The sequence below is a fragment of the Crassostrea angulata genome, chromosome 2, assembly GCF_025612915.1.
Source record: "Crassostrea angulata isolate pt1a10 chromosome 2, ASM2561291v2, whole genome shotgun sequence".
Classification (NCBI taxonomy): domain Eukaryota; kingdom Metazoa; phylum Mollusca; class Bivalvia; order Ostreida; family Ostreidae; genus Magallana; species Magallana angulata.
In genome coordinates this window covers 13019503-13042270 of record NC_069112.1, presented here as the reverse complement: position 1 = coordinate 13042270, position 22768 = coordinate 13019503, and the positions used below count along the sequence as shown (strand labels likewise).

The following is a 22768-nucleotide window of genomic DNA, read 5'->3' as shown; positions in this document are numbered from 1 at the left end:
TAACAGTGGGAAAATTATTTAAAGCATTTATATACTCGTCGTATAATGCTTAATCTTCAAAACGAGAAAATATTTCTTTTTTCTGACTTTTTTAGTAAAGTAAAACTGGGCAAAGCAATAAAGTTAATAAAATCCGCATTTTCTTTCCCAGTTTTTCTTACAGTTACAGATACAGAGCTGTATGATACATCTTTTTCAGTTTTATTAGTTTTTTTTGTTATCTTTATTGTCTAGTGTAAGTGTTTCAACTTTGGACAAAGCTGTACTTATATTTATATTTATTTTCGTCAGGTTTTTCAATGGTATCGTCAAGCCGTTGTTTCTTTTCTTGCTTTTCTTTGTCAGGTTTTTCCTCTAATCCTTTTTATAAAAAATATATTTTACACTGTAAATTACTAAGCGTCCATGACATTTATTTATTTACTCATTCATTCAAAAATTATTTCCAATTCCGGAAGAGGATTCATTGTATACTTATTTTTGCGTTTGTTTGCGTTGGTCCCAGATTCCATATCTTCGATGAAATTCATTGAAGGGAAAGGAAAAAAATATCCCCCCCCCCAAAAAAAAAAAAAAAAATAATTATAATAAAACTCAGGTGTCACTTCAATTGAACAAATTGGTAAATTTTTCTAATCGTTCACGGTATTTACTTCGATTTTAAATACAATGCGTTTTGTTTTTAAACAATGTGATATCCGTCAAGTAAATTTAAATCATTCCTTATATTGGTGGGTATTTATGTCTTATATTTTAGAAAGAGGAAGTGTGTATACTAAAACAGTTACTTTCAGTAACTAAAAACCGACCCATTCATGAAATAACATTGCTTTAAATGAGCAAAAATAAATTCCATTATCCACGAAAATACATCATTAGGTATTTAATTGGTTCTACAGTATTAAACAGTATAACCTATGAATAGTTCTTATTAGTTTATTAAGCATTTTTTATAAGAAAAGTTTGTAAATTACAATTTCTCTCAAAAGATTATTCAAGTCCTATTAATCATATTTGTTTAGATATTTTTCACACCTAGTTTCGTAATATAATTGATAATTTAAACAAGTGAAAAAACTGTCAATGTGACAGCAAACCGGGTTTTTATGTAAACTGTATCCATAATCCATGTCAACCTGTATCCAGTGAAATGGATAACCCTATATGCAACATTTTGCTAAAAAAATCTGCAAAAGAACAACTTCTTATCTGGAAAACTGTAGGAGGAGTTATCCGTACAATGAGGGTATCCTATATGCAATATTTTGCTAAAAAATGACTTAGTTCAAAAGCTTGTATTTTTTCATAAATAATCAAAAATCAATATCCTAGCAATATGCACACCTCTGATATATGTGCAATTAATCTGCAAAAGGACAATTTCCTATCTTGAAAACTGTAGGAGGAGTTATCCGTACAATGAGGGTACCCTATATGCAATATTTAGCTAAAAAATGACTAAGTTCAAAAGCTGGTACATGTATATATTTCATAAATTATCGGAAATCAAAATCCTAGCAATATGCACATTCCGATATATATACAATTGATCTGCAAAAGTTGAAAATTTTAGGACGAGTTATCCGTACAATGAGGGTACCCTTTTGGCAGCCGCCCGCCCGCCCGCCATTTTTACCATTTTAATAACCGGATTTTTCCGTTGGAAAACCCGGTTAAAAAAAGCAGATTATTTTTTCTTTTCCATCTAGAAATATATGTATTGGGAATTCTGAAAAGAAAAAAAAACAACATGTTTTGACTATTTACGCAAGACTGCAGAAAATTCCAGATACTGTTGCATTATTAAATCTTCAGTATCTTTTCGGAAAATTGTAGGCGACTAAGAATAAACCTGGGAAAACAAGTGTTTTAAAATTAGAAAAAAAACCCACGGAAAACCGTATATATTTATATCTTGTTATTTAAAAATAAGCTAATCAGCATTGATGACACAGTGCAACCTACACTAAAAACCATTGAACTGTGCAGCACACATTTAAGTTACCCACTGTGTCAATTGCATTTGAACAATGAGATTTAAAACCTGCTCAAGTTTCATCGTCGCCTGTTCTTTTCATTTCAGGAGACATGGTCAGGATTTAAGCTAGGTTATTAATAATTAATATCCTTAAGAATCCCCCTTTAATGGGTCAATCTAAACTTTATTATAAGTTTTAAGAGATATAAAAAGTTTTAATTGTCTTTTCTTTTTTTTTGTAAGCAAGGTTTCTTGTCTTGTTTTTATTTACGGTTTATATTGGGTTATTGGATCATAAATATCGCATTTAAAGCAAATTAAAGATGCAACATCATTAACAATGATATAATTGTGTGCAAAATTAACAAGCAAATATAACAAAGTTATTTCAATCAAGTTTAAACAACGCATGTAATCCAAACACTTTGGTAAATACAAAAAGACAATGTCTACATCTTGCTATATATCACGACATACGACATTTAAAACTCGGTATAACGTTAGAAATACCTTTACAAAGCTCTGTGTTAACAACCAAAAAAGGGGGGTGTGAATTTCTTATTATTACAATGTCCATACGCTGATTGCAAAGAATACAACCGTTTTGTGTTCACAATACTAATACTGAAATCTTAATCGACGTCGCCAAAACAAACCCCACATACACTCATTGGGTTTTAGAATCATTTATAACAATGGTACAATGGTAAGTGTCTTATTAAAGTGTGTATTCTTTAAAAAAAAAATAAGTGTGTTTAAAAGAATGCGGTTTAAAATGTGCCAAAATGGATTACATTTTTTCCATTTTTTTTCTTAATATGGTTTTTAACGCTTTATGTTTTGTTTAAGTATTTTTATCCATAAACAATTTTCGGTTGTAAAAAGTCATTATGCATCGTCATCCCATTTTCTGTTTCCATGTTGTACTGTTGCAACTTTTGTAAAACACTCAACAGGTATTTCACATAATGGAGCAAGTAACACTTCATCAAAACGACGAGAATGTCTTATTGCAGGATCAGATTGAAGATACTTCTCTCTAACAGGTTCTTCTGTGAGGTCATATATTTTACAATCTTCACCAAGCTTTGTTTTGTCGATTCTGACAATGTATCGCAACTGAAAACGTGAAGTCCGTCTGATAAAAGACGCAAATCTATTAATACCAGTGCGTGTTTTTGAACAGGATATGTATTTTGACTTGAAGCCATCAGCCGATCCGCAAGCAACGTGGTCATCTATAGTGGTGTCCGAATTAGGGTCTTTTGGTTCAATTCCATGATTAAGAGACTCGTCTGGTCTGAGCAACCTATATAAAAATCTGTTTTCATCTAATGCATTATCTTCTTGCCCTGATGTCTCACTTATGATTATTTGAGTTTCCGACTCCTTTGTGAAAACTGAATCTCTACATTCATTTTTCTCCAAATTTGAATTTTGTATATCTTTTTGTTCAGTCTGAACATTCGATTCCTCTAAAACCTCAGGTGAAATAAGCATTTTATTGGTGATACCATTTTCCTCATTATTTCCGATCTGACCTTCTACGCAGTTATCCAGGCTGCCTTCGTTTTCTTGAACAGCATCGTAGGTAACAAACTTCATGTCACCACATTTTTCAATACCTGATTCAATTCCAAGATCCCCTTTTTCTACTTGGATGTCCCTGCCTTTAGATTCATCAGTGTTCTTAGACTCAGCTATGGTTGTAGAGAAACACCTGGCTTCAGAATTGCGAACGTCCCCGTCATTCATATCATCTCTAGAATCCAAAGACCGTGCGCTAGCAGTCATCTTAATCGTGCCATCTTCGTTTTCGCTTTCGATAGTAGGCAAGCTACAGTCATCAGACTTTGCAGGCATGTTAATAAAAACCGCATTTTCTTTCCCAGTTTTGCTTTCAGTTACGGATACAGAGCTGTATGATACATCTTTTTCAGTTTGATTAGTTTTTTTGTCATCTATATTGTCTAGTGTATGTGTTTCAGCCTTGGACAAAGCTGTGCTTATATTTATAATTTCGTCAGGTTTTTCAATGGTATTGTCAAGCCGTTGTCTCTTTTCTTGCTTTTCTTCTTCAGGTTCTTCCTCTATTCCTTTTTATAAAAATATATTTACACTGTAAATTACTAAGCGTCCATGACATTTATTTATTTACTTATTCATTTAAAAAATATTTCCAATTTCTAAAGAGGATTCATTGTGTACTTACTTTTGCGTTTGTTTGCGTTGGTCTCAGAATCCATATCTTCGATGAATTTCATTTTGCCACCTATCTCTTTAAAAGTACACAGTTCTGTCAATATATTTGTTCGAAAATTCTTTATATTTCATATATGAAAATACTTTATAGTTTATATTTAATCATTTCTTCATTGGTAATGAAAAATAATGCTAGAAAATTTAATCTGTTTAAATTTCCCCTCTCTCTTTTTCAAAGATGAATAAAATAATTGCGTGGACCCTGAGGTCCACGCAGAAAATATATAAGCGAGGTTAAACCGGATGCTATGGGGAAAATTCAGCCTGCGCATTAGCTAACCTGGTTCCTGTGCGTAATGGGTAGTTCAGGGAACCAGGCTAGCATCAGTTTATCTGAATCGGGATCGGGATTCTGTGCCATATGACACATAAATTCAAAGGCGCTGTAATTGTAAAGTTGTCGGTAAACAATACAGAAACAAGGTATTTTTTTTAAAGAAATGATTGGCATGTGATATGAACTATCAGTATTATGAAATAAGTTAATGTTATGCCGAAACTACAACATGCATCAAATAGCATAATTTGCAATGTGTTGTTGTTTTCCGAATACACATGTTACTTAACTTTACATTTATACTAGGCGAGGCTAGAGAACTTTCCGATTAAATTTGTTAAGCATTTAAGTATGATTGAATAATTATGTCACTATAAAAGTTTAAATCTTCAGATAAATGCATCAAAATATGAAATTTTCAATTTACACAAAGCTGTCACTGCATAGTTAATAAATTAAAGCGAATCGTAATATGTGTGCAAATAGCAGAATTCACCGAATGTCTGATACCATACATGCAAACTTCATTCATAGATAAATCATAATTATTTTAGAAGTATGAATCCTTTAAATTCTGAGATAAAAAGTCAGGGCGGCTATACATACATGTATACGCAATACAACGTACAAATTTAGTGGTTAAAAGCAGAGGGCTAGAGTCAGTGGAATCTCTGATTATCTTAAGACTTTCACGTTTTTGTTGGAAACACATGTAAATGGTCCACATATTGTAGTCCTTTTTAAAGGACAGCAACTTGTTCTGTAATATAAGACAGCTCTAACGACGTTGCAATGTACAGTCGCAAATTGCGGTCCTGGGCCCTCAAGTTTTCCGATGATAAGATAATAGATGTGAATCACCAGTGGGTCTGACGGTGGTTAATGTTATTCAGCGATATCAAAGAGATGCTACATAACACCTTCGTTATTACATGTATTTGTACATTTCAATCGGAGCATAATATTTAAAAAATACCAAATTGAGTTAATATGTTCTAACATTACCTTTGTTATCAGTTTATTGAATTCAGAAAATTTTTTAAACAGAAATCATCATATTTCTGAACAGTGTTTAAAATTTTACTACTTCCTGCTATGCTGTCTTGGTTTTTTTTCCTTTTTTCAGATGTAAAACTTGAAAGGGAACAGGAATGTGTATAAAATCAAATCCAATTTACTCTACCAACATTTGTCAGGGGCACAATTTATGCCTTTTAAATAAAAAATCACCAAATTTTTAAGCGCAGATAATTTAAGTATTTGTTTTGCGTGTATGAACTTTAAATATAACTAGTGATAAAAAATGTATTGAACGTTGACAGAGTTATTTCGCTTTATCAATTCATATAACGATTTCTAGAAGGATTGTTCAGCATTTATCATTTAGATGTAGACACGAATATTACTTGTTTTAATCAAGTTTTTTTTTCAGATCTAAAGAGCTGAAAGGCAAAAAAAAAAAAAAAAGAAAATATTTTACCAAATAATAATTATTATAAAACTCGGGTGTCGCTTCAAAGAAACAAATAAGTAAATTTTTCTATTCGCTCACAGTATTTACTTCAATTTTAAATACAGTGCGTTTTGTTTTTAAACATTGTGATATCTGTCAAGTAAAGAGGTATAGCGCACTTAATATACGATTTGGCCTCAAATATAGCCTTTTGCAAACATCAAACATTTTCAATATTATACAATATTTAGTATTTTTATTTTAATATATACGAAGAAACGCAAATTACACAATCACCATGCTCTAAGGGTCTTAATTATCTTATACGACATCATTAAAATATTCAGGTTTTGTTAGGGATACATAGGAAAGTAGTTTGTATACGATACAAAATTGGATATTTGATTATATGAATCACACTAAACCAAAGACATCCGATTAAAATTATGTTCTACGTGTATTGTAGTACACGCTGAAACTGCCAAATGCATGACCTAGTGGTAACGCGGAGGTTTTTTTTGATTTTGTGGTCGCTGGATTAAATCCACTAAGTAGTATTTTTTTTTTACTAAAATTGAAACATTAACAGAATAGAGAAGTATCTCTATTCAACAGAATAGAGAAGTATCTCTATTCTTGTATCTATTCCTCTGTATCTCTTCTTCTGGGTTTTTTTAAAAATAAATCATCTTGTTTAATTCAATCTGAGTATGAGCACACCCAATATACATAGATCTCTTCATTAACACTATACATATCCTATATTTACACTTAGATCCATTGCATTTTGCTTGGAACTTATCACTGTTCAGGATATCAAATACTGTTTACACAGAGTTTCCAGAATTTATGACATATCAGTTGTTACAGACACCATTATAAAATCAGTACACTGTATCCAGGTTTCAAAAATCATATAGCTACAGCTAGGTACATGAAGCTATTTTTAGTAACAGGTACTTTCCGTCCAAACACAGGTGTAGGCGAAATGATGGGAAAGGGCGCTATACCTCTTTAAATCATTCCTTATGTTGATTGGTATTCATGTCTAACATTTTTAAAAGAGGGAATGTTCAAACTGACAATTTTACTTTCAGTAGGGAAGCTGGCAGATTGACATATAAATAGTTTTTATTAGTTTATTAAGAATTTTTCATCAAAGAAAGGTTTACAAAGTACAATTTCTCTAAAAAGATTATGCAAGTCCTATTCAACATATTTGTTTAGAGTTTTTTTATATACCATATGTGGTTATTTACTTGATAATTGAAGAATAAGAAAGCAGATTATTATGTCATTTCTGGTTTCTTTTTCCTATAAATATATGTATTGGGAATTCTGAGAAGAAGAAAACATGTTCTGACTTTGTACACAAGATTGGTAAAAATACCTGATAATGTTGCATTATTAAATCGTCTGTATATTTTCGGAAAATGGTAGGCGACTAAGAATAAACCTGGGAAAACCAGTGTTTAAAGTTTAAATAGAAACACGGAAAACCGTATATATTTATATCTTTTTAAAAAAAAAGATAATCAGCAATGATGGCACAATTCAACCTACATAAAAGAATCATTGAAATGTGTAGCACATACGTGAGTTACCCGCTGTGTCAATCGTACTTGATCAATGATATTTAAATCCTGTTCAAGTTTCGTCGTCGCGTGATCTTTTTTTATTCAGGAGACATGGTCACGATTTAAGCTAGATTTTTTTAAAACATACTTTCCTTAAAAAATCTGTCTTAAATAGGTCAATCCAAATCTTAATGTCAGTTTCAGACGACATAAAAAGCGTATAATTTTTTTTATTTTAGTTTTGTTGACAAAGTTTGTGCCTTGCTTTTTGTTTACGTTTAAGATTAGATTGTTTGGTCAAAATATCGTATTAAAACAAAACGAGATGCAACAGACATTAGAAATGGTTTAGTTGTTGGCAAAATTAACAATTGAATATATCGAAGTGATTTCAATAAAGTTTAAACAACTATGCAACGCATGTAAACCAAACACTTTGGTTAAAAATAGAAAGTCTACATCCTAGTATCGTACACGGCAGCTTACATTCAAAAGTCGGAAATACATTAGAAATACCTTTAAATCCAACAACAACATTAATTTTAGCTCAAAGTCCGATTTTATGAATTTACTTAAATGTATAAAGAAATCAAAATTTATTTATCATTTTAGAACAGTGTTATAGTTTAATAGCGTATTCAATTCGCATTGGATACTCATTCCTATTAGTTTGTTACATCGGATTTTTTTGTTACTATCTATATCAATCATATTGATTTTAAATTCTTCAGAGTAATATTGAACTTTTTCTTCAAGTACAATACCTCTATATCTTTGTTTTTAAATTAGAATATAGCATATACTTATCTTAATAAGGTTGTACAATCTAATTAGAAAAACTAGAAGTTGCGATGATCGATGATAGAACGTATAATGAATTAAGAAAGTTTATATTCAACAAAAATATTTACCTGGATGTTAAACAACAAGGAAGTCCTATGTTCTTGCCGTCTTTACCCGAAAATGACTGATAATATATTATAAGCTATGAATTATAGCGTGCCCACTATGTACTTAGAAATTAAAATGAAACTGTTCAAATGTGTTTTCCAAGTGTTACGTAACAGGTTTTAGAAATTTTAATTTTGCGTTTATATATATATATATATATATATATATATATATATATATATATATATATATATATATATAAGTTCATCTTCTAATATACCGGTATAACTATTTGTCAGATATATTTATTTGACCGCGAAACATGGGCTAATGGGAAAAAAGGTATATAAGATTTGTGAAAGTCAATAGCAAAACTTACGTAATATATTGTCGTTTATATGATTTCATTGCCACTTAATATAATTACGATTTCCTTTTATTTTTCTATCTATTGTAATTTGATGTTTTTTTTTAATTGTCATGAATTAAAAGATATAAATTTCATCATGCGTATGGTTAATATATGTTTACATTCTCTCTCTCTCTCTCTCTCTCTCTCTCTCTCTCTCTCTCTCTCTGTAAGTCAAAAAGTCGGTCTTATCCTTTTACTATCTTTTTATACAAATGAATGACATCTCATTACAATTTTAAATATAATATGAATACTTTGAAATTTAAGAAGAATATAGCTACATGTATTCCAATTAAACAATTATTGAGTAATATATATATCAAAAAATAATTATATTTTTAACTATCAACTTTGAATGAATGATGTGATATTCTGTTTATTTCTGTTTTCTTATTTGTTATACAATAGAGCATTGGGAAAACCGTAAAATATATTTTTTAATTGCTTTCCGAAAATGCTCTAACATTTGTTCCATTAATCAACTAAATGTTCTTTAAACGATCGGTTCGACCGTTAATAATTCTCCAGTATATTTTCTGAAAACCGCAGCTTAATAAAAGTAAACATCGCTAAGGGATCAATTTATATCGTGGTATTTAAAGAAACGTTATAAGCAGTTTAGGACACAACCAACCGACAGACGAGAATAATTTAAATGCATTGTATGTACGAGACAAACCTGCTGTGTTAATAACACATTAGTGATATTTTAATACTGTCGTAGGTTTTGATAGTCAAGGTTTACATTTCATATGAAATATGCGGTACGATTTAAAGAATTTGTTATCTCGTTCATCTTAATACATTTACGCTTTCAATAATAGTTATATAATATAATTTTAATACATTCGTTGTGTGAAATAATTAGTGGGATACTTGCATCGGAATATGAAAAAATATCTTTTTCAAAACGTTAAAACAATAATATAACAGTTTTGAGTGCGTTTGGTGAACATATACCAAATTATCGATGTTCTGTATTTTTATTTGATTTGAAAAAAAACAAAAACAATTATTCAGTTATTGTAGGGCTGGGATGAGAGAAAAGCGGTGCCAAAACGAAACTTACTAGACCAAAAATTGACACTCTGATTCATTAAAATGACCGAAAAGCTACTTAGATCACTAACATACAAGCGTAATTGCTTAAATGAGTACAGCAGATTTTCTTCTGCCGAAATTATATTATCCAGTATATTTTCTGAAAACCGCAGCTTTATAAAAGTAAACATCGCTAAGGGATCAATTTATATCGTGGTATTTAAAGAAACGTTATAAGCAGTTTAGGACAAAAACCAACCGAAAGACGAGAATCATTTAAATGCATTGTATGTACGAGACAAACATTGTCTCTCTGGTTCATTAAAATGACCGAAAAGCTACTTAGATCACTAACATACAAGCATAATTGCTTAAATGAGTACAACAGATTTTCTTCTGCCGAAAGTGGTCCGTCACTACCATAACACTAATAATAAAATATTTACAAAAGCTGACAAACAGCACTGTTTGAATTCTGACAAAAGAGCCAGAGCCCTGTAAGAAGTATTGTATCATTATCAACAAATGTGGATATTCTACAAAAGAACCTGCATTTACTATTCACCTAAACGATATTCACACATACGATAGAGTTGTTTAATTATTAATATTCTGATAGTACGTGCGCCTGGGAAGATAACTAATTGAAGTTTATCAAACCTTATTTAAGAAAATAGTGATGACATCGATGAAATCGATTGAAGCCATATGGTTACTAAATAAGCTGCATAAAAGATTGCTTTCCGTTAAAGTCGTTCTCTCAAATAAATTGGTTTACTTTTAGGTGGAAAGGAATAGGATCTAATTGACAGATTTGAACGATTTACATTGTATTTGTTTCAAGCAATGTAAGTAAGAACTGATTTTACCTCTTTTTCATTTACTCGATTGTCGTTTTCTTTGTATAGGTGTTAGATTATAGAGATTATATAAGTAAATAATTAGTATGTGATATAACACAATTGCATATGGTTTATCCTTAGCTTGTACGTAAATAAAATTGTAACCACAGGATCGTGTATAAACGTGATACATACGTGAACTTGTGTCTTTTTTATGTGAATGATGTCAGTTTGTTGAATATTTAAACAAAAGTGTCAATTATACTACTACTACTACTTCTTACAATAATATTAAAAATAATAATAATAATAATGCCCTTTATTTATACAGAGTGGTTCACAATAGTTTCTTTTCTTTCTATGGATTCATTGGTATTGGTAATTTTGGAAACATGTTTTGATTTTTTAAGCTAGATTTCAAAAATACCAGATCGATTGGCATTATGTATTCTTCAATATATCTTCGAAAATAATGTAGGTTTCGAAAAAATAAATTTCAGAAGCAAAAATCCAAATATAAGACTTGGAAAACCGTATCTATTTATGTATTGCTATTTATAAGATAATCAGTAATTTTGACACAAAACAACCAACACAGGGGAAAACTATTGACCTGTGCAGAGCATACTTAGAGTACCCATACTGTCAATTGCACCTGAACACATTTGATAATTACAAGAAACAAATATAAATTAAGTTTGACTGATTTACATGACCTATGCATGGAAAAGTAAATCCCATAGTCCTCTTGTTAATTTTATTTTGTCTTACTTGGCATGCAGAACATTTAAAAATAGATTTCAATGAACCAAAATTCCACCACTGCCATCGTTAAGCTGTTTAATAGACTACTTCTCTGGGTATTGAAAGAAAAACAAGAAACATAGTCAACGAATTCTAACCAATCAAGCTGTCCCACGTGTTCATACTCATTATATAAAGTCGCTTTACGCATATACAATGACATTCTTTCTTCATGATAAGGATAAACGCGTCCATGCAAGGTAAATTTTGTTTCATAAAATCCAGATTGGCTCAAAAAACAATTTTTTTAAATTGTTTTTCATTTCTAATTCTAGGTTGCTGAAAATTAAAAGAATAAAATCAAAACATGGCTCTGAAGAACAGCATATGTGTATTGATTATAATTGGACTGCTCGTTTTGACGAACGCAGCAGAAGGTCAGTTTAAATAAAAGTGTTTTATTTCGGGGCATTTTCCTTTAAACGGCGAACAAATTTTTTGTGCTTTGCTCGTCATAAGAATAAATCCTAAAAGTGATTTGCAAGGAAAAAATCTGCAATATACTGTATCTAATTTGCAATGTTTTGTCAAAAGGCGAACAGCATTTGAAATAGCTCGAATGTAAAAATGGATAGGTGATAGTAGTATTAATGGTTTATATATAAGGTACCTGTGTGACGGTGCCTTTTACGAGCGGTGTTCAAGATTAAAGGGACTTAGACACTATTTGAGCTCAAATATTTTAGTTTTTTCTTCAGTTTTTAGTGTTTGAAATGGTGAATATGGTCATTTGCAATGGCTTGCTAAAATTTTTTTTGTCAGATATTGAGTTACAAACAAGATACTGAGTTTTATATTCTTTGTTTTGTAAGCAAAGCTTTTCTTGGTTTTTTGTACATATTTTTTTGGGCTGAAGTTTCAATCAAATGTTTTTTTTCTGTATATAACATTTTATGAATCAGATTATCTTGTTTGTCACGAGTCTCTCTTATAACTTGAATTCTTACATTCCAGTTTTGGTGAATCATTCAAATAGCATATTACGAAACTATTTACTACATCAAAATACATAATAAATTGTGTCTATGTCCCTTCAAGATCAACAGGAGAGACGTTCTTGAAATGTAAACAAATCGGTGTAAAAATGAGTTTTCGGATATCTGATGATACAGTAAAAGAAACAATATGCCGATCATATTAAGTTTACAAAAACCTATGCAGTAAAGTCAATACAATGTTTAACTAACAAACTGTCAATCAATTTTTTTGGAAATATCGTAGTTACTGACCCTTTGGTTTTTTTGTTTTTTTGTCACTTGGAGCATTTCAGTGCATGTAAAATGACTACATGTATTTATAGAAATCCTGAATGCAAGTATAATTTCAATAACGCTATTTATATCAATTTTGCCCTTAACATTCTGATTTAAAAGAAAAAAACCGACAATAAATAATTTTATTATTTTTAAGCTGTTGTTTGTTTTCTTTCAGCCGGGTTCCTTTGCAATTTTGTCGTTTATGGTTTAACAGCTGGTGTAACGAGTATGACAGGAATTCCGGGCCTAGCACCGACTGCAACGGGGATGATGTCTTCATATGTTGACAAAATATGCGGATAATCAACGAATGTGCCCTCTTTACATGCACACACTATACTCACCTACCTATATTCAATATATAAATTTAACTTACTAGCAACAAAATAATTGTTTTTTTTTTTTTACAAAGCTTTAATATATATAAATATACACATTGTTCACTTTTAAGTTTTGTTATCAACTCTACATAAACTTTTAATTTAATTTCATAATGCTCTTCTTTAATTTGGAGGAATAAAAGAATTCATTTCCTGTGTAGTTTGTAACACGAAATTTGATTTTCTAACAAATCGGGTGTAAATGAAATTTGACGTCACGATGTAATTATTGTCACCTTTACAAGTGAATCTATAAATCTTTGCACAAAATAATGTAACATTTATTGATGTAGATGAATAAAATATTTGTCAAAATCCTTCTTTCGCAATATATCGTATTGGTATAAATAAATGTTTTTCGAGTCAATTTCAATTAATAATATGTTTTACGGTGCGACCGTTGGGGCGAGCACATCATGTGATCAAACAATGAATTATAATAAATTAATAAAATAAAATTAACAACGTGAAATTTGAATGCCAATAAATAAAACATACCTATATTTCAGTAAATTTTCATTATTCATAATTTATAAGATTTGTTATAATTTATTTATTTATATGTAGAACAATATTTTAATCTCAGATACAATGTTGTTAAATAATAAAGATTTTAATATATAAATATTCATTGCACTGCATCTCCTCTTTTAAAGTGATTGTGATTATGATTGATTGATTGATTTCCCCCCTTTTTTTTGCAGTAGACATTTTTTCTTAAACTTACATATAAAACTTGACTCATCATAGAGCTCCCCCCATGCTAAAATTTTTTTCATTTTTGTCAATTTATACATAGAAAATCGACTTACCATGGATTTGCCCCTCCACTTAAAAAAAAAGTAATTAATGTTTAATTGTATATTTAATTTACGCTTAAAAATATTTGCTTATCATGTTAAAAGAACATGATGTTGTCCCCCCCCTCCCCCGCATGTAATAAATGGAAGTGAAAATAAAGAAACCATTGAACTGCTAAAGAGCTGAAGGATTAGAATTTTCATGATTTATTTTTCTTTTTGCTTGCAAAGATTTTTTGGATGAGGCTGCCATCCACCCACCCACCCCCTTTAAAAAAAAGGCGCTGCTACGTATAACGTTACGTTTCAGGAAATTACCCTAATTATAGTGAATAAAATATTTGTGAGCATTCATCCAAATTAGTGCAATTTACAACCGTTTCCTGTATCTGAAGAAATGTCCTTATTCGTCAGCTGTTCTTTATCTTAGCCTTTGCAAGATTTTAAGAGGATTTTGGTCTTTTCAGCAGATTTACAATAACTTCAATTAGAGTAATTTCCCCCTTATCAGTGCTTATTGTGACGTCAAAGCTGACGTTGGTTAAGTGTCGTCTTACTCTTTAAAACTCCCCATAGAAATAAAAGTATGCGAAGTATACTGTTTTATTTACTTAAAAAGCATGATGTTCTTAAAATTACACATCTTATAAGCTTTTCAAAGGTTTTACTTTGATTCTCGGGAGAACGTGATGTTGGAACGTGAGGTTGGAAACCATTGGTACTATGAATTGTGGGTCAAAATTTACTGACTCCGAAAAAATATATCGGATCAATGTGTAAACGTTTGTGACGTCACACGTTTATTTTTGATTGAAAGTGTATTGAGGTGAACTTTAGAGGTAACATTGACTGTATGTCGCTTACATCGTTATTGTTTTTACTGTCTAAATTTGTCTTGCTGATTCTCGTGAGAGTGTGAAGTGATAAAAATTGCCATGATTACAGGGAACTACTGGGACGATTAAAACGATGCATTACTGGTCCGATTTACTGACGCCAAAAAAATCCGTTGAATGAATGTGCAACTAGTCCGAATTTTCTATTCACACACGCCTTGCCGGTAGAGCTCGCTTCGCGCCGGCGCTGCGCGCCGGCGAGCTGCGCTCGCTATTAATTTTCAAGTTGCAAAGCACTAGTAAAACATTGTTTTAAAGTTTTTTTAACATAGGAAATAATTTCGTTATCCAGGTATAATCAAGGGTGTACGATAATTTACCCCAGGTTGTATTCCATACACACTGAGGAATACAACCTGGGGTTACAATCAAGGGTGTACGGTGATTTACCCCAGGTTGTATTCCATACACCCTGAGGCCGCGGCCTCAGGGGTAAATCACCGTACACCCTTGATTGGACCTGGATAACTTATAATCTTATCCTACATGTACTACATCGCCTGGACGTCAGGTATGTTTAAAGTTTGAAATTTGCCTTCTCCAAAACAGTACAGACGATTGGAGGAAGTAATATCAAGATTTTTATTTTAAAAAAAGAACTTATGTTCTATGCATCAGCATTTACATACATAAATGATGAAAATGAAATACTGATTATATTAAGCAAGAGGGAGCAAGAGTTTTGAAGTAAAAGGTATGTTTACTATGTACGTGTGTAATCCTGATTTAAAAATAGATTAGTCACATTTGAACGGTAGATATATGATATATTGAAGGAGGGGGGGGGGGGTGTCAAGGCATATACATTTTCAACTGTCTTTGTCTATGATAATTTAACGAATAAATTTTGAATCCTTAAACCCAATAACTTTATAAAACATGAGTGACACAAAATGGCCGTGTCCTATAGTAGAACCGAAAAACGGTATTGGCCGCATAGTAATATATGTAGCATGAAGTTACAATAAGGGTTTTCTTTCATAAAATTGAGAATTTATTCTTTTTTAATTGCGTGTCAAGATGTTTGAATGAAGCTGTCAACACATTTTTAAAAACGATGCTTCGTGCTTGAATATTCATTCCTGTTTTCTAAGACTGTTTTATCTTCTGCTTTTAAGCTCACATCAAAAATGCTAAAAAAAATATAATAAATTGCGATTAAATTACAATTTAAATTACCTAAGCATGTAATTGTGTAGTCAAATACGTCCAACAACGTTGAATAAAAACAACTGACTTCATACTGTGAATTTTGACACACTTTATGTAGACAGAGGCGGATCTATCAGTTTTTTAACATGGTGAAATGCAATTCATAAATAAACGAGAAAAGTCTTCAATTTTCATACAAATAAATCGTATGTATTATGATTGTTTAGATCCAGGATGTAATTATTCTAAAGCGCTTATTTTTTTCGAGAGTGTTTAATGTACAAGTTTGATGTGTTTGTCATAGGAAGGCCTACTCAAATTCGCTTTTTACAAGGACATGCACTTACTAGATCATAGCGATCTTTTGAACATAAATCTAGGGATGCTTAATTCATTAAAAATTGCTGCAGCTTTGCCGAAATCTAAAGAAAGAGTTATTAAATACGCATAATATTAAAAAAGGGTCATATAAATTTCAACCAGAGTTCATTTCCTTGATATTTATACCCCGACAAACGAAATTTAGGGGGTATATTGGTTTCACCCTGTCCGTCTGTCTGTTTGTCCATCTGTCTGTAGACGCTACTTTGTCCCCCTATAAAAAAACATTTTACTGAGTGGAACAGTTTGAAATTTGTACATATGTTGAACACCATCTGCAGATGTGCAACTGCAGTTTTTTTTAAGATCAGACAAGATTAAATGATTAAATGACAGTTTTCATTTTCCTTATTCTATATATTGTTCACTAATGTTGAAAAGTAAGGGAGGTAATCCTTACAGATTTTATTAATTGATTAATAGTATTAAAACACTCTAAAATATATTTATATAAATACATCCAGATGGAGGTTTTTGATCTTTATGTCTTAATTAATAAAACAAAATATTTTTATAAGTATTCTATCAACTGACAATGCAATGTTTTTGTTTGTCAATGATAAATTCTTAGGAACTAATAAGAACATCAAAGACAGGTGTGGCTGAATTCATTTGTCCCAAGGGAGCCATTATCTGAGCCATGTTTCAGATGGAGGATGTGTTTAGAGCAAATTCATATTCTGTAAAATGGATGATGGTTTTGGGGCTATTCTAAAACTGTTTCATGTAAACCAAAAGTTTCTATCATTATAAGGAAATAAATAATATCATTATTAATAAAAAAGTGAAACTATTTTTAGAAGTTGTTTAAATTTATTAATCAGGTAAATTGATTAAGTGACCCTATTGGGCATAATTTAAATGAAATTTAAAATCACTGATATGATTGTAGTGTTTTGGCAAGTTTAAAATTGTTTGTAACATTAAATTTTCCTTTTTTACACATTTTTACATAGAATGGTAATTATGGTAATGTTGTGGGAGTTTTTTTAAGTTTAACAAGCTCATCAAAGAAAATCATAGTTTTATGGAATCAATTTTCTGATATGGAGTTCCATTGTGTCATATGAGAAAGTGAGGAAAATTTGAAACAACTATTTGCATCCGTCAAGACTCTAATTAGAGTCCCAAACTTTATATTCAATTCAATTATTTGTTCCATTTGAAATTTGCCCTGCGGGGGTATTAGTCCCATTAGGACAGTTCTAGTTTTTCTAATAAAAGATGAACTGTATACAAATGCAGCACTTTTCAGAATCTACTAAATAATTAGAGTTTAATCATTTTCATTTTTAACTAAAATAAGGGTATGCCGTTGCGATATTTATATTTGTATATGACTTCTATTCGACAGAATTATCAACACATATCACATAACTGTCAATTCAGGGGACCACACTAAGTGTCATACAAAGTGACATTTAGGACATTTACTAACATATAAAATCCACACACACACACACACACACACACACACACACACACATATTTGAAATAATATAAACTGTATTGTTGGCACAAAGCAACCTACACGTGCAGCGCATACTTAGAGTACCAATTGTGTCAATAGCACTCGAATAACGAGATTTAAAACCTGTTCTAGTTTTATCGTCACATGAATTTTGATGTAACTTTATTATTTATTTCACTTGAATCCCGAAAGTATGGTTTATACATTGTTGCATCTCTCTTTCTCTCTTTTCTCTCTCTCTCTCTCTCTCTCTCTCTCTGCGGATTTAAAATAATATGGTGTTCATATTCTCTTCTTGTATGCGGTATCTACCAATTATATTGGAAAAAAAGTGAAACGTTTAATCAAATGTTAGCAATATTTAGAAATATATAAAAAATTACTTGTTTACTACCCGTCTTACAGAAAGATGAGCTGTGTCATTCTGTTTAAATCCGTTTAATTTGTTCATATAACAATGCATTGGAAAGTCCGTATTTTTTAATTCCCTGGTTACATTTCCGAAAAAATGCCATGACAGTGGCTCTAAAAATTGATCAGCTGTTCTTTTAAGGGCAATTTAATTTTCCAGTACATTTTCTGAAAACCTCAGCCATTTCAAAATCATTTCAAAATCAACATCGGTGAAAAATCAATTAGGATTTAAAGAAAGTTTGTAAGCAGTGTAGGGCTCAAACCATGCGACAGACGAGAGAAATCATTTAAATGAAACAAACTCGCTGTGTTAGGAGCTCTTGTTATAGTGATATTTAAAATCTGTTGAATTTTTATCTCATCAAAATTTACATTTCATTTTAAAGATGCAGTACTTTTGGATGAATTTGTTCCATCATTCATCTAAATGCATTTACACTTTCACCTTTATCTTTATATAAACTAAATTTTTTTAATGCATATCAGACGAAAACAAAGCATAGCAAGAATAGATGTTTTAGTTAAGTCTACGTTTAAACTTTATATCACTTACTGCCATTCAATGTTAAAAAAATATTAATCACTGTTAACAAACTTAATTAATGTTTGTTCTGTAACACATTTAGAGGTATTTGTTTTCCCTGCTCTTTAAAAAATAGAATGTATTATTAAGAAGATTTTTGTCATTCGATGTTAAGAAAATATCAATAACTGCTAACAAACGCTGAATTAGACGTATTTCAGACGTCATATAGACGTATTTGCCTTTCCTGTCTTCCTAAACAAAAAAAGAATGTGATATTTAGAAGATACCTTTCAAGGGGCATGGTCATGATTTTGGTCAAATTCAATTTTACTATCTTTATTATTTTCAATACCATAGGAATGTATTTCTAATGATTAGGGGAAATTTGAAAGTCGGTCGTAAAGTTACATGTACGAGCAAGATACAGGGCTCACAACTCTTCGTGATGTAAACATTTATGGTCTAAAACTGGAATTCCCCGTCAACATTCAAAATGTAAACACAAGGTTTGTTTACATAGCAAAGAATTGTTAGCTCTGTAACTCGCTCTAAACTCAACAAATGATACTTAAATGTTGGTTGCCTTACTAAAGCATTATAAACATTAAAATCGGAAAAATAATGATCGACCTAAATCGTGACCATGCCCCTTTGAAGATATACCATTTATTTTTATTATCTTTTTTTGTGTTTTTTGTTTTGTTTTTTAAAAGCATTAATATATTGTTATAATTCAAAATAATTATATATTTCCTTTTAAATAGGATTTTTCTTTTGGAACATTATCACCTACCAAATATGTACGAAATGCTCTAAGGTGGTACTGTATATGTATGGGACTAGGGGATACGTATACATAGTTCTATTTTTATACTTTGGAAAACCATATTCGGCTTAAAATAAGGCACTCACTAAAAAAAATCAAAAAAAAAAAATCAAACAAGTCATGCATAACGTGTGATAATTTATAGTTTGCAAAGATTTTGTTTGAATTAAAGCGCATTGGACAGGTGCATTGCCGGAAATACAATTTAATAAATAAGTTTAATGGGTTTCATTGTTTGAGAATATTAATATCAATGCAATGTTAAATAATGAATACAATGGTTTCATTTTAGTAGGGGAATATCTCTACAAGAAAATGTTTTGTATTTCGAAAATGAACTTTAACTTACATAAATTCAAATGACCTATATAAGGAAAGTTAAATATCCTTTTCGTGAGAACGTGTACATGATCACGAATAAGTATGCTGTATTTTGTTCTTCTTTATATTCAGAACATTTAAAAATAGATTTTAATGAACCAAAATTTTATCATTAATGTCGGTGAGCTATTTAATTTTATTTTCTTGGTATTCAAAATGAAACAAGAAACACATTTACCGGGTTCTATCCAATCAAGGTGCCCCACGTATTCACCCTCAATATATAAAGCTGCATAATAGATATAAAACGATCATCTTTCTTTATGACTACAAGCTGACATGCAAGGTAAACTGTGTATTCTAAAATCCACATTGCCTGGCAAATTACAAGTATATCTTCATTATTACCTTTGTTTGCATTTCTTTCAGATTGTTGAGAATCCAATAGATAAAAATATGACTCTAAACAACAGCATCTGTGTATATATTATACTCGGACTGCTTCTATTGGCGAACGCAGCAGAAGGTAAGTTTCAATAAAGATGATTCGTTTCTTCCCCTCCCCCCCCCATAATAATAAGCAACGCTTGTGTTCTGTTTCTCCGCTGTAGGGGTCATGTCAATAAGTTGGTTGCAGATAGTAGATCTGAAATATACGTAATTTAATAATTTTCTTTCAATTTTGCAAAGTTACGATAAAAGCGAAACACATTGGAAATCGATCGAACCTAAAATCAAATAGCTTATGTCTAGATTAAAATAGACATTGTGTCTACCTTTGTCTTTTTGTTTAGAACATTTGTAATTGTCATTTTATTTTTTATACTCATATTTTTTTAAGTTTTTCTGTATAAGTTTTGAAAATAGACATTGATCTGTTTCTTAACATTGAAATAACATTAATCAAATAGTTTAAAAGATTGTTTATCTAATGATCCCCCAGAGAAACGTGTATAAAATATAAAAGCATTTCGATATGAGTATGTTTCTGGATGTCCCATAATATTGGAAATATTGAGTGACACATGCATGTGGAAATAATTTTACGAGAACATGGTTGGTTTAGTTGATAAAACGTTTTATCGACATCAGTGTTAATCAAACCTATTTCTTGGAATATCCCGATTAACATGCCTTTGATTATAAGGTCAATGTATGTGAATGCAAAATCATCTAACATATATAACAATCTTTAATGTATAAATTATGATCAAGAGGAGAGTTGATATCTTTTCCTTCATTTAAAATTTCACAAAGTGAGAAAAACTAATAATGTATTATTTTGAATCTTTACTCCTTAATTCTTCGGAAAATTCCATATTTTGTATTGATAAAAAAGGAGATTTATTTTTTAAATAGATTTGAAAAGTTTGTGTCCAACATATATATATATATATATATATATATATAGATGGATTTAACAAAACAATATCGTTCTTTGTGAAACATAAAAAGGTTTTACATTGTAAAGTATTTTGTTTTCTTTTTGTGTTGTTTGATAGTTAAGAATAAGTTTATTATCATCATTTTTATAATCGTTTACATTTTGTTTATTGAGATTAAACTTTATATTCGATATTTTGTATTAATCGTTTGACCACAAACGTTTTACCAATATTATTTGCTAAAAAATAAGTATGGATACCAAAAATAGAAGAGAGAGCGACAAAAAACCCGTTTCATTTAAACTCAGTATTTGCAAAAAAGTTGTAACCCCAATAAACAAACAACTGGATAGTTATTTAGCATAAAAGCCTTCGTCTTGACTTCTTATAACTTGAACGGAAAAATACCTAACTATCTTAAAATGCATTTTCTAAACACAAAATTATAACTAACAGTCCTTGGTTTTTTTTTCAGCCAACTTTCTTTGCCGATTTTTAATTGGTGGTGTAACAACTGGTGTTACCAGTTTAGCTGGGAGTCCGCTTCTCGCATCAGCTGCTACAGGGGTGGTGTCTTCACTTGCTGACAAAATATGCGGTGAATAAAAGTGCATGTCTGATCCTGTAATTACTGTATTACCTAACCATAATGCAATAAACAGTGTATTAAAAGAAGTTTCTCTTGTATACTTTTTGAGATGTAATACGTTGATGTGATATCGGTCAATTTGCTATTAACAAACTATGACATTTTAATAGCTTTCCACAAGGTGTTTTTTAATTAAAAAAAAATATGAAATTTTACTCTGTTGAATTTTTTTTTAATTAAAAAATAAAACCCAGTAACATATATTTCTCTGAATGAATGAAACAGAAAATTGATGGTTTACATGAGCTTGCAAATGTCAATATATTGATATAGGCTATTTAAAAAATAAGTCGTTGCAAACAAGCTTGTCCGCGTGAAAAAAACCCATTGATACATATTAAATAAATAACACAGCTGGTGCTGATTTATCGAAGCCTGATATCCGAGGCCTTCTGACGTGCAAGAACGATGACGAGGCACACACTGTCGAATGGATTCTTCCAGTAGATAACCAACATGGCAGACTCTGTAGTTTGTAACGGGAATGTACGTAAATGGGCTTGTCATGTCTTATATAGCTGTATTGTTTTCGATCTTCTTACATTAACTGACAGAAACAGACCTAAAGAAATGTAAGATGTTTGGTTTCTTAAGTGTGTGTGTGTGTGGGGGGGGGGGGGGGTGGTGGGAAGGGGGGGGGGGGTTATTAGCAGTTCGTCAGCTGGACTATTTTCCACCTATGTTACATGAGTTTCAATCGTTTCACCTCGCTTTTTATAACAATAACGACTTGTATTGGGTTGGTGTGGAAAATTTATGTTAAATTTTACAGAT

General features: G+C 30.8%; 1 protein-coding gene and 1 long non-coding RNA gene across 2 annotated transcripts; one reads left to right on the top strand and one right to left on the bottom strand.

Moving 5' to 3' along the window:
• Positions 1-631: 631 nt before the first annotated feature.
• On the bottom strand, positions 632-8540 carry LOC128172321 (uncharacterized). Its single transcript, XM_052838113.1, has 3 exons — positions 8459-8540; positions 4191-4256; positions 632-4074 (listed from the first exon to the last, which is right to left on the bottom strand). Exons 2-3 carry the CDS (start codon positions 4240-4242, stop codon positions 2867-2869), a joined length of 1260 nt encoding a protein of 419 aa, XP_052694073.1. The 5' UTR covers positions 4243-4256; positions 8459-8540; the 3' UTR covers positions 632-2866.
• An 11683-nt stretch (positions 8541-20223) lies between these two features.
• On the top strand, positions 20224-22020 carry LOC128170786 (uncharacterized). Its single transcript, XR_008241900.1, has 3 exons — positions 20224-20306; positions 20390-20486; positions 21821-22020. It is a non-coding gene; the product is annotated as an uncharacterized LOC128170786 (long non-coding RNA).
• The last annotated feature ends 748 nt before the right edge of the window (positions 22021-22768 follow it).

Bases quoted from the DNA above. Each gene is read 5' to 3' on its own strand.
- LOC128172321 (XM_052838113.1), bottom strand. From the start codon at position 4,242: ATGAAATTCATCGAAGATATGGATTCTGAGACCAACGCAAACAAACGC. The intron at 4,075-4,190 runs GTAAGTACACAA...TTTTATAAAAAG, and splicing joins CAACGCAAACAAACGCAAAA to GAATAGAGGAAGAACCTGAA.